Raw genomic sequence first — 13,511 nt, forward strand, 5'->3', positions numbered from 1 at the left:
ATCTGCACATAAATGAAAGGAACTATTTACAAAAATGTACAAAAGGAAACTGATGCAGCATTTTATTACATGAAACGGTAGCAGGCATTCCAGATCACAGATTGCTTTGATAGGAACCCTTGTGTTTTGCGTGTTGCCTTTGGAATTATATCACAATAGCGAAAGATTTTGCCAAATCAACTGGAAAAGCAAAAACTGTTTAAAATTGACCAATGAGGTTTCATCACTTTAGCTGGGGTGGGAGTGCTAAGCTGAATTTATGATTGTCTTCTTTACAAGGCAGGATTATACTTTGATTCACTTGTAAGACCCTTTTGATCAGTTGTTGAGAGTTTAGCATCATCTTTTACCATTTCCAGCTTGTCAGTATCGTCTGCTCATCTTCCCTCCTTGGTTGCAACCTGCTGCTGGAGAAGATCAGGGCCAAGTAGGAATTCAGTGCACTACAGGCTTCGAGTGGCATCTCTTTCTTCCTGCGCTTTCCCTCACCCTGCCTGTCCCTGTTCCTAAGCTGACCCCAGGAGAGGCGGAACAGGCACTAATACTGTTAACCGTAACTTTCCCGCCCCTCCCTCCTGCCTGTCGCTCACCTTTCCCTTCCCTCCCCCCAAAAGGACCAAGAATGGTACAATCTCAGGACTGGTTCCTAGTGGCTAAACATGGCTGCTGGACCCTCACGTGACCCCATCTTTCTTCTTCCTCCCCTGCTGTATCCCCCACATCTCCCCCCTCTGTTCTCTTCAGCTGCAACTAAGCCCCAAGATGCTGACACCACTTTCCCCTCCTTACCTTCACTTCTAACCCAGGCCTTGGGCTGAGCCTCCATCCAGGGCCCCCGCCATGGTTCTGACCTGCCCGCGGTCCTGTACTGCAGGCTCTTGAGTGTGCGCTAGTCCTCGGAGCTGCTCCTCGCCAATCTGAGACCTGGAGCGAGCTTTCCCTTTGTCTTCTTTCTGTGATGCATCTACCTTCTCCTCCAAACACACCACACTCAATACTCTCCCTCTCCGTCTCCCAGCAAGTGTTATGTCTGAGAGATCTCAGAGCTCTGTGTCCACCTTCCTGGATCCTTTTGCTTTGATCCCAGCTGCCTGCCTTGATTCTCCCGGCTGCCTATCCCGGGATGGAACCAAGTTCTCAGGTCAGGCAGACACTGCTGTGCCTACTTGACCAAAGTGTTTAGACCACCCACATCCATCTTCTGTACACAGTTCCCCAGCCCTGGTCCTGTGTCATTCCAGAGTGCTTTCCTTTTCGTGCTGAAATCGTCCAGGAGAATTTAGCTCATCTGTTTTCAGTTCCCTTTTTCAGGGATGGCAAATCGTTGGCATGTGTGCTACCACCGTCACCTCTGTATACCCGTGGCCTACACTCTTCTGATGAGACTCAGAATTCTTCTTGGTATAACACAAGCCAGTTCACTAGCATGTCACACACCATGGGATTGACTTGCTCTCCATCACATTTGTACCAAACCTTTCCTACTGCTATGCATTGCAGGTGACCTTGCCTTCTGTTTCACGGACAGGGTCATGGCCTCTGCCTGGGTTTCCTCTTCACCTCCAGAGTTCTGTTTTCCTTCAACTCTGTTTCTAGTTTTTTTCTTTTTTTCTTTTTTCTAGTTCCTCCCCTTTGTTCTTGTCTCATCCCCTTCCCTTCTTCTAAGACCTTTCTCCATCAGTCACTCCCTCTCCTGTTTATAACTAACATCCCTGCCTGCAGATATACTTCAGTCTCCGCAGCCTAGAAAGCTACTCCTCGTACCTAAGTTCCTCTAGGCTGCCCTCCTGTCCTTTTTCTAAGTTTTTATTCTTGCCAGCTACTCAAGACACTCAGCACTCTGCCTGGGACCCTGTCCTTGACGCTTGCTCCTCCCCAGCTTTTGTGACACCGTGCCAACCCAGTACCAATGACGGCAGTTCCCATTCATTAAACACCTGCTAGTATTACCTTGCTGAATTGATGCAGTGATCTACACATCAGCTATTATGCATACCTATTCTACAGGTAAAGCTGAGCACCTTTATTGCTAACCTCAAGCCAAACTGGACTTAGACTTCTCAATCATTTTATCTTTTGGTTAAAGAAGAAAAGTCGTAGGAAATTAACAAGTAATCAACATTTTAATTTGATGGCAGTCACTTTGCTGGTACTTGTTAATGCACAGATGTTTTTGTTACACCTCAAAATTGTATTTTTTGATTTAAGAATACTGCTGTCTAATAATAATAGTAGACAAAATTTACAGTTAAAATGTCTAAACACACTTAGCTTTAAGTATCATTCAAGAGTCATGTTAAAGAACATGGATAGAAACAACAATAAAAGTTAAAAATGCTTTTCTTAACCCAAGTCTTCTTATTGTTAAGGTTCCTGGTAATCCATTCATGATTTCAAATGGAAATCTTCTCTGCCTTGGAGATGGCATATCAAGGCTCTCATCCAAGGAGAGGAGGGGGCAGTAGAAGAGGCTTATTCTTGTTTCCCTTTTTGCAGAAATTTAACTGTCTTTGCTGGAGAGAGAATATTCAATGGATATATGAGTGAAAGAATGAATGAGTAAATAAATGAGCAAAGGAATAGAATGAAGTTCAAAGTTCATATGTTGAAATTGTGTGTTAAATTGGGTAGGGCAGCTGCTGGTCCTTAATTTTATCTAGGTTGTTGCAAATTATCTTCTTTACTGGACTTTGATTTGCAGATTTAGAGTCAGAGGCTTTAACAAATATGAACTTGACTACCCATTTGTGTAGAGATTTAAACTGCTATCATCGTGAAATTATTACAGCAGTTTTAAACTCTTAGCAGAAAGCTTTTAACAGAACTCTGCTATCAGAGTCAAACTTAATAAATTGGATGGAACCTTCTTTTTCCTTCCCTCTTGTACATTGTCTAGTAGAGAGGTTTCTGCTGGTGACCAAATTTGTTACAGTGCGGCGCCATCTATTCTGCCTGCTACAGACGCGTCATGGCAACAAGTGGCTGGATGCACTTTTCAGAGACAACTTGTATCCACAAATTGGTTGTTCGGGGGAAAAAAATTGGACTTAGTTCTTCAGGAATACTTATTTTCACAAATTAATTCATTGTACAGAAATCAGATTTGAACCCCAAGTGTTCAGTTGTGCTCTCTATACACCATCCATTGCTAGAGGTGGTTCAATTAAACAGGAGGGAAAGAGAAATGGCAGTAAATATTCATGTGTCACATGGCAGCATTCATCTCTAAGTCAGGAATCTTGATAGAAAAAGCTCAAATTTTTAAAAATGTGAAATTACCTCCTCAGTCTTTTTTATTTCCAATTAAATTAATGTCTTATATAGACACTGTAGACTCACATAGTATTCAATACCATGTAGTTTGCTATCTCTCTCTTAGTTTCTAATTTTCACTGTAGTTCTTAGTCTTTGCTTTTTGAGTATGAGTTTACGGTAGAATAAATCAGATTAGCTTTAGTGGGAGATTTAGTTTTCTTTAATGACTTACTAAGCAAAATGTACCTTCTTCTTAAGTGAAAAAGCCAAAGTGGATTATTTTTTATTTGACTGACAAGGAAAGGCATTTCTAATTTTATTTAGTGACTGAAATAAATTACTTTAACATAAATTAAATGTGAAATATATGTATGATCCTCTTTTAATGAACAAAGCAGATTGAGAGCCAAGCAGATTTGTAGTTGATCTCTTTAACCAGTTGGTGGTGCTAAAAACTCTGATAAGAAACTAATTGGAAGGCAAAGAGGTTAACCTGGAGGCTTTCTTAATAAATGTTACTTTATTAATTTTTGAAAAATCAGTGCCAAAAATGTGTGCCCAAATTACTGCATCTTCTAAGCTTAGGAACCAAACCAAGTGTCTCTGATGGACAGCAGAATACATTTCTAATAAACTTCTGTAAAGATGTCATTGGCTCCCATAGGGTTCACATATCGGAAATTGCATGTTTGTATAACGCTTGGCTCCATCCTGGAAATAGCTGTTAACCTGCTGACTGGGGAGTGGAAGTGCGGGCCATAACGTGGGCTAGCACGGTAGATTTAAGAAATATTGTTTTATATTATTACTACTTTTTTTTTTCTTTTTTTTACTATTAATGGGCTTTTTAGGGGCTAGGTGTGTTTGTGTAACTTTGTTTTTTAGTGCCCAAGAAGTCCAGTAGAGTAACAGTCTGTTGCTTGAATGTGTCCTGAGATGCAGTCAGAAGAGCACAGAGGCCTTGGAGTCAGGAGCTCAAAGGTCTGAATCTATCGGTCACATCTAACCAAAGTTGTTACTTGTGCTATTCTTGCTTGCGGGATCTTAATTCCCGACCAGGGATTGAGCCCGGGTTCCAGAGGTGAAAGCACCGAGTCCTAACCACTGGACCACCAGGGACTTCCCCTACTTGTGCTATTCTTAAAAATATATACCTTACACAATTATACTTTTAAATTCTGTACTGGCTAAAGCACCTAATTAATAGTGTTTTAGAGTTTTATCATCACACTGAAGCTTTCTTCTAATTTGTTTCAATCTTCCAAACATAGAATATGCTGTGGAAAACTTAATGAAACTATCAATCTTAAAAAGTAAAAAAAAAAAAAAAAAAAAAAAAGCAAAAAACCCAACAAAACGAACAAACAAACAAAAAAACCCATTTTAAACAAATAATCCTAGATCTGATTTTTTTTTTAAATTTATTTATTTTATTTATTTATTTTTGGCTGCATTGGGTCTTTGCTGCTGCGCGCGGGCTTTCTCTAGTTGCGGCGAGTGGGGGCTACTCTTTATTGCAGTGCACGGGCTTCTCATTTCAGTGGCTTCTCTTGTTGCGGAGCACAGGCTCTAGGCGCGTGGACTTCAGTAGTTGTGGCACACGGGCTCAGTAGTTGTGGCACACGGGCTCAGTTGCTCCGTGGCATGTGGGATCTTCCCAGACCAGGGCTTGAACCCGTGTGCCCTGCATTGGCAGGTGGATTCTTAACCACTGCGCCACCAGGGAAGCCCCCTAGAACTGATTTTTATAACATAAAGAATATTTAAATTTAAATAATCTTCCTGTTACCTAGATAAGGGCTGCCTATCAATTCAGGAAGGCAGGTTTTGAATATCCCTACATTTTTCATAACTATCCCATATCAATTCTCTATAGCTCAGTTTTCCCACCTTGTAAAGCGAGGATCATAACGTCTTTTCCCCAGAGGTGGTGTAAGCTTTAGACGAGGTTCCGGGTGCTTGTTGGGTGGTGTTCTCCCTCCCGTGAGACAGGGACTGTGCCTCCGTTACTTCCGAGCCCCCACGGTATCCTGGACTCAGCCAGGGCCTTAGCACAGGAGGTCCTCTCTGTGTCTGATGACGCCTGGTGCTCCACTAGTGAAGAGCTGTTTCTAGTTTGTAAAGTTTCACAAGGGTTTTGTAGACTCACAGACTCACAAAACAGACACTCATCTAGTTATACCTAGTTTTCAGATATTTGCCTGTCTATCCCGGGGATATTTATGTGTTGGTCTGAATCTGCCTAAACATGTAAGACTGGGGAAGGGGATATAAGATTTCTGACAGGTGTAGCAAAGGTGTTACTAAGAGTTTGTTCATCCATCCATTTATTTGTTCCACAAAATTTACTGAGCATGACTCTTCCAGAGATGAGGTCCAGGAAAGCTTCACCATGTCTCTGAGAGCTGCAGACTTCAAGGAGCAGGACGCAGGACTTCCCTGGTGGTCCGGTGGTTAAGAATCCGCCTGCCAATGCAGGAGACACGGGTTCGAGCCCTGGTCCGGGAAGATCCCACATGCCGTGGAGCAACTAAGCCCGTGCGCCACAACTACTGAGCCTGCACTCTAGAGCCTGCGAGCCACAACTACTGAGCCCGCACACCACAACTGCTGAAGCCTGCGCGCCTAGAGCCCGTGCTCCGCAACAAGAGAAGCCACCGTAATGAGAAGCCCGCACACCACAACGAAGAGTAGCCCCCGCTCGCCGCAACTAGAGAAAGCCCGCGAGCAGCAACGAAGACCCAACACAGCCTAAACTAAATAAATAAATAATAAAAAATAAATTAATTATAAGAAGCGGGACACTTCCCGTTTGGTAGGAATTGATAGGCAGCCCTTAGCTAGGTAGCAGGAAGATTATTTAGATTTAAATATTGTTTATATTCTATCATAAAAATCAGTTCTAGGATCATCTGTAACAATTTTTTTTTTTTGGCATTTAAAACTCTGATGGTTTCATTAAGTTTTCCAGAGCATATACTGTGTTTGAAAAATTGAAACAAATCAGAAGAAAGCTTCAATGCAATGGTAATCATAAAACACTATGACTTAGGCCCTTTAGCCAGTATAGAATTTAAAAGTATAACTGTGTAAGGTATATATATATATATTTTTAGGAATAGCACAACTAATATCTTTGGTTAGATCTGATTGATTCAGACCTTTGAGTTTTCAAGATACAGAATCATGGAAGCAGATGGCGGCAGAGACTTTAAAAATCACATCCACCGTCTCTCGTAACATAGCTAAGAAAATGGAAGCTACCTGAACTTCATGGCTTACCCAAGGTTACACAGACCAGGGTCAAGACTTGGGCCTCCTGACTCCCAATTCAATGCCAAAGCGTTAATCTTCCATCCTGACTTCTACAAGATGAGCCATTTTGGGTGTGAATAAAAACAAGTATATGCTTGTTCAGCCTCAGTAAACTTTCATACGAAACATGGTGTATCATTTCTGCCCAGTTTATCAGAATGAAACCTTGCAGTTTCATTCAGGAGGCAGTTAACTAAGGTGCCCCTACATACGTTTCAGAGCAGAGCAGCGGGAGGGAGCCCACGCCAGGTACGCAACATGCAGTTCTCAGCCAGAGCAGATGAGTGCCAGGACCATACCTGACAGAGGCAGGCAGGGTTTCCATTCGCCGTCTGCCTTGCCTGCGTCTGGTTTCCTGCGAGACGAATGGCATTCTATGCCTCAGGTGTATTAGTAATTTCTGAGTTTGTTCCCCACTCAAGATGACCTCATTGTTCTGTGCTGCTTTTCCATAATTATACAGTAACAGGAAAATAAACTGGTTCTGCATACAGCCCACAGCAGAAATCTTGTGCTCTTTATGTAAGTTTGATTTATAGACGTGTACCGCAGAGCGGAGTGACTATGAAACATTCATCTTCCCATTGCTAGTTGCCATGGAAATCGAGTACACAGAGCAGTGTCATTCCAGTCCTGGTGATGCCTGCAGTAGTTTATTCCTTTGTTGTTCTCGTTTCTTAAGCAACTGCCCAGTATTCTTTCATCATGACAATTAATCATGCACACACGTTTTTGTCTTTCATCTCAAATAGAAAGTACTAAAAATGTATGATAAAATTTGGGAGAATTTAAATATTCTGTGGGTTTAAATATGCATTTGTGATTTTTCCCCCTCAGTCCCATTGGAAAAATAGGTCATATTTTTAAAAAAGCACATATTAATGTACAGAGATCTCAATAAAGACAGCAATACAGAAATTTGAGGAGAAAGCATTACTACGCTAAGGAAATCTTAAGGAACTTCAGATTCGCAGGTCTCCCAGTGTTTGGCGCTAAGTCTGCATTTTGGGTAATGCCAACCCCAAAAAAGCCACTGAGCTAGATGTTATCAACTCTTCTTTTGGTTTGTTTTGTTAGCTTCTTGTAGGGGTTTGAGCAACCTACATACTTATTGGAGAGTGGTAGATATTAGAGTAGGGACCCTTTTTTCTTTAAAGGCTAATAAAGTTCAAGAATTTTTTTTACAGATTAAGTAAAGGGAATTCTAGTTAGTCTTCCTCATTTTTTTTTTTTTAAAGAAACCATTTTACCCAGTTTAACCTAGCAGAGTTCTTAGTACACAGCATGCCCACCATTAATAAGTGCTTGTTGATTATCCACCTTCTTTTATTGGGTTTTATTTTTTATTGATTAAGAGAGCTTGTCCGGGAATAACTCTGCGTGGATCTAAATCCCTGCTCCCTTGCTTGTTGGCTGTGAGACCTCTGAGAAGTATCAATATCTTAACTTGCCTTGGTTTCCTTATCTGTAGAGTGAACAGCTGTAAAATTAAGAAAATCAGGGCTGATTGGGGGCTTCACAGGGATAATCCATGCCAAGGGTCTAGTTCTGTTGCCTGCCATGGGATAAATGCTTAGGCAGGGGGGGCTGTTCTGGTGGTGGTGGTGGTTATCCCTGCGAGGATTACAGTACTGCTCGTAGGACTCGGGCTATTCCAGGGAGGATGCCACACCCAGCCCGGGGCTCTGTCCCCAGCATCCAAGTTCACAGATAATTGCCAATGCTTCGTTGGACTTGGGCCGCAGGGACTGGGTCCATCTCAGCACTTTGGATACTAGCATGGTAGCCTAGAGGCATTTACAGTGGTCTTTTGATCTGCAAATGGAGAAGAGAAGGCCGCTGCCCGTGGGCTTGTTTCTCATAACCGGCTGTGTGTGGGGTACGTGGGAGGGCATGGAGAGAGAGTGAGCTGCCTGTTCATGGCTTGCCGGGGGAAGGTTCCAGCGTTTGTCTACCGAGCCTGCCTCTCCGCCCCACACTCCCCGTGTCATTCAGCAATGGCTGCAGCCTCCCTCCCGCCTTCCTGGAACTGAAGTTTTCCAAACTGGTAGCAGAAGCATTCTTTGTTGAAATTCACTCTCCTTGGCAGTCCTCCAGGGCACACGGCAATGCCTATTTATATGATTCAGCTTTTGTTTGGTTAGCCTTGTATTTTGTCCGTTTTGCTTTGTGCAGTTCTTTCTCCCCACCCCTCAAATTTTTCATCTTTAAATCCCTTGGACTTCATTTCTATTTATTTTACTAGCTGGCTTCATAATGTTGCTAAAAGTTGTTTGCGTTAAGCTATCACAAAATGAATAGCCTTAGATTAATTTGTCTTTCCCCCGCCCCCCCCAGCCTGATCCATAGCATGTGAACTAGGTGCACTTTTCTTAATGATTAAAACAAAATGGTCTTTATGGTTTCCCCTTTGCCACATTCAAATATTACACCACAGCGTTCCCGGTTCTCTTTATTTACCTCTTTGTTTTTCCCTGGCTGCTTATTAGCAGGCTCATGCCAGTTCCAAAGAGATAGCAGTTTAACTTTTCTGAATATTGTGTTTTCCCCTTCACTGTCATTCTTCCTGCTTCTCCCCACATGATAAAAACTCTGGAGTCAGACTCTCATGTCTTCTATGAGAAGCTCTCAACACCCAAGGTGACCTGGGCACTCAAGGGACCCCTGTATTTCTGTGACTGCATTGGACACACTGTGTATAGCTCTCAAATCAGTGACTGCAATTTAGACCCTCCCCACATATTTGATAACGTTTCCAAATCCTCCCTGGGCCCCTGCTTGGCTTCATGGTTCTCACCTCACACTTAGTGAGCACCGTGCACTCTTGTCTTCTCTTTGCACCCTGATCTCTAGAGGAGGTGCCTCTGTCCTGTGCTCTTTCTTTGTTTTGGAAACAAATATTTGTTGGCATCTACTGCATTGCAGGCACTGGGAATATATAAAAGTAAACAAGACAGGCACCGCCCTGCCTTCTAGGAGCTTATTGTCTAGTTGGGGAGATAGGTGGTCAGAATCCAAGGTGGTTAATCCTGAAAGATGACTACAGAGCACTGTGGGAATATGCAGGAAGGCTGCTGACTGCAGGCTGGGGAAGGGGCACGGAGGCTGACTTCAGAGGGAGTGGTGGCTGATGGGAGACCTGGAGGGTGGAAATAGCCAGGCAGAGGGAGAGAGAACGTGTTCTAGGCAGAGTGTATCCGCAGAGGGCAGCAGGGGAGCCTGGCCCTTTGAATAACTAAGGGTTGTTAACTGTAGCTAGTCTGCTGTTGAATATGCTCATTTTTGTTTGCCTGGGTGGCTGGGGCCAGAAGGGTAAATGCAGAGTGATGAGACTGGAAAGGTACGCAGGGCCTGGGTCATGAATGGCCTTGTAAGTCGCTGAGAAGTTTGAACTTGATCCTAAGGACAAGACAACAGGAAGCCATTGAAATGTTTTAAGTAGGGAAGCAACAGGATCGGATTTGTGGTTTACCTGGTGTCTCCTATCACAGTGTGAGGAATAACCTCTATCTGGGTTGATCCCAGCGACCCCCCCGGCGCAAACTCACCTTCTTAACCCCACAATGTGAGTCCAGCTCAGCACATCCAGCTTCTTACATTTTCCTGATTAACACAAAGGCTTGTCCCAGACTCTCCTTCCCTTTTTCTAGCTTCCTGTCTTGACGATCAGGACTTCACCTTCTCCCAGCTCCTGGCTGATCCTTGCTCTGAAATGACTGTGTCATCTGGAATGTCTGCTGGAGTCCCCATACTACCATTGCCCAGAGAGTCCATTGCTTTGCCTACCAGTGTGGATTCCCCCAGGATTTGGGGATCTAGCCTGAGTTCATTGGGTTCCTTTGACCCCTGAAATTCATTGCAGCTCGTACGATTGGCACTTCCTGCCCGGCCCTTAGCAGACCAGACCTGACCTGCCCCTGAAGAATTCTTCTAGCCCTTTTTCCCACCAGCAGTTGAATATTCCAGATATTCCACACTGATCCCCTTCCCACCCCCATATAGGACAATAAATGTGGGGAGATGGATTGAAATAAGATGAGTTGAACTAGCCAGTAAACTTTGGGAAAGTTATTTAATGTCTCTGTGCCTCAGTTTCCTTACCTGTAAATAACAGATATTAAGAGAACCAACACCATAGAGTTGTTTGAAGGATCAAATGAGTGGATGCATGAAAAACACTCTGCTTGTCCCATAGTAGGCACTCACTGTTTATTATTGATTTTATGAAAGTGTCTAGACTGTCAGAGAGAAAGAAGCAGGAGAACATAAAAGGATTTTGACTTCAGGGATAATTTACCCCAGGCAAATGAGATTAATCTTGAAAGGGCCACGCCTCTTCACAATGGGTAATCGACAGATGACAGTAATAATACTACACCCTTCCCAGTCCGGGTAGTGACCAACCTGGCTTCCTTTCAAACCTGAGGTTTTATTGTCCGTTGATTTTGTTCCAGAAATTCTCTGAATTTTCATGAAATTAAATTAGCTTTGCATTTCATAAATTATGCTTTATTCCAAAAGACAGTCACGATGTTTGCCTCAGCTTTGCATCAGTAGTTTGGGCCTCCTAGGACCTGCCTTTCCTCCTTAATAATAGTGATAATAACAGCTACCAGTTGATAAGGCAGGAGAAGACAACTCTCCCTATATACTGGTTTATTCCACAAATACTTGCTGAATGCCATGTGCCAGACACTGAGAAGGGTACTTTCAGGGCTACAGGAACAAATCAGACAGGGACAGTCTTTCACAGAGTGACTGTAAGTAGAAAATGGTACCTACTGTAGAAGAACAGAGAGGCGAGAGGATTTAATTCCAGCCAGGGTAATCGAGGAACTTAGCAACTGAGTTAGGATTTGAAGAATCCTTGGAAGGAAAGCATCCAGGAGAGAGAAGAGCATGGACGAAGAGTGGGTGGAAGAGAGTAGGAGATGGAACAGGAAAGGTAAGTAGACCTGAGGGTGTGATGACACACAGAGTGCTTACTGGACACCAAGCCCCATTCTAAATGCTTTGCTTGTCTTAACTGTGACCCTCACAGCAACCCCGCGAGGTGGCTACTCTTATTACCCCTATTTTACAGATGAGGAAACGGAGACACAGAGCGGCCAAGTAACTTGGCTAAGATCACAGTAACTGATAGAATTTGGTTTTGACTCAGACATTCTGACTCCAGATTGGAAACACAAATAGGCATACACATCATGCGAGGGAGAATCTTCGCCTTTCTTTCCCTTTTACATCTCTCCCCATGTGCTTTTGAATCTCTTTATCAGTCAGATCTACTACAATTTATAATTTTGAAGGAATTTTAGTTAAGGGCCTTTTCCAGTTCAATTTCAGTAGAGTAAAGATCTGGACAGCATATAAATTTTTGCAGTCAAAAATAGAGCTATATAATCTATGGCTATAAGCCTTTTCATGGACCTAAGGCTGTGGATATATGAAAACACTTAAGCTAAATTGTACACCCTTTTTATAAAATTCCCTGATTTCTGACAATTTGGTCATAAAATCTTTTGATAAAAATATCAAAAACCTCATGGGATTTCCCTGGAGGCGCAGTGGTTAAGAATCCGCCTGCCAGTGCAGGGGACACGGGTTCGAGCCCTGGGCCGGGAAGATCCCACATGCTGCGGAGCAACTAAGCCCATGCGCCACAACTACTGAGCCTGTGCTCTAGAGCCCGTGAGTCACAACTACTGAGCCCGCGTGCCACAACTACTGAAGCCCGTGCGCCTAGAGCCCATGCTCCGCAACAAGACAAGCCACCACAATGAGAAGCCTGCGCACCGCAGTGAAGAGTAGCCCCTGCTCGCCGCAACTAGAGAAAGCCTGCACACAGCAACAAAGACCCAACGAAGCCAAAAATAAACAAATAACTAAATTTATTTTTAAAAAAAATCAAAAACCTCATACTGCAATACTATAAAATGTGGGTGCATTAATGGCAACAACAACAAAAAAATCTGTATTTTAGGCTGTCATGACCTGTTTAAACATCATAATGAGAAACATTTATGGCTTAAATAATTGAAGTCCCTGTTTCTCAGGATCCGTATACTCATCTCACCCTTTTGTTAGATCTTCAAACTAATCACAAAACTGACTGGCTTGAGCTTCTCCGTAACTCTTTTCTTCTCCATCGTGGGGTGGTGGGATGTGCCCAGGGCTGTTGGTTAGTTGTTCAGGCTCGGATCTCATGTTATGGGGAGTTGACTTAGGCAAGTCTGTTAACCTCCCTGGACCTCAGTTTCTTCTCCTAAAGGACTTCTAGCTTTAAATACCTTGATTCTCTGTTTCCATACCTTTTGTTTACTTACTCTTGAAAGAAAATTATGATTAATAGCACAGTGAACTAATCGCCAGAAATGAAGCAAAGGGCAAGCAAATAATTTGCTCATCAGTTTCACTGATCATCAATTTCATCATGAGTTTCATCAATCACCATCATCAGTTTCACTCAGCATTATTTAACAAATATTTATTAAGCACCTACCATGTACATGATAAATATTTGTGTTTCACTGCCCAGCATTACTGATAATTACAATGTTAAATTCTCAGATTTACTTGGAATTTACCTTCTCTCAGTTTCCCCATTGCTAATATACCCTTCATGGCTACATTATTACTCTAGAATCTTATTCTCTTTAATCTTATTTTCTTACACCCCGAACAAACAAAGCAAAACAGAAAACTTTCATCTCAAAGGGATCCTTAATATATTGCAAATTATTATTAAATCATGTACAGCATTTTTCTTTCCGTGTTTTCAATGTAAAGAAGCCCCATAAACCTACTGCTTCATAGGGAAAACCATAGCCCTCAAATGTTCACATCTAATCCAGCTGGATCAGCTGACATACTAGGTCTAATGGTTTGCAGTGATGGATTTGTCATAGACCTGGAGCCTCCTGCAGGTTGTAAATTGCTCAGAC

General features: G+C 42.8%; 1 protein-coding gene across 21 annotated transcripts in view; it reads left to right on the forward strand.

The window, feature by feature from the left end:
- The window catches only part of LOC114236921 (EF-hand calcium-binding domain-containing protein 11-like), a 102,520-nt gene that overhangs the window by 34,199 nt on the left and 54,810 nt on the right, over positions 1 to 13,511 (forward strand). For 2 of the 21 annotated variants that reach the window (XM_057543003.1, XM_057543013.1), the window contains one exon: positions 4,141 to 4,174. The exons of 17 other annotated variants lie outside the window; for them this stretch is intronic. In XM_057543003.1, the coding sequence (XP_057398986.1) occupies positions 4,141 to 4,159 (19 nt within the window). In that variant the 3' untranslated portion in view covers positions 4,160 to 4,174. Of the gene's footprint in view, positions 1 to 4,140; positions 4,175 to 5,622; positions 7,382 to 13,511 lie in introns of those variants that run through there. 2 more of the 21 variants (XM_057543009.1, XM_057542986.1) reach the window with 2 other exon arrangements.

This window comes from Balaenoptera acutorostrata, chromosome 3 (assembly GCF_949987535.1).
Source record: "Balaenoptera acutorostrata chromosome 3, mBalAcu1.1, whole genome shotgun sequence".
NCBI lineage: Eukaryota > Metazoa > Chordata > Mammalia > Artiodactyla > Balaenopteridae > Balaenoptera > Balaenoptera acutorostrata.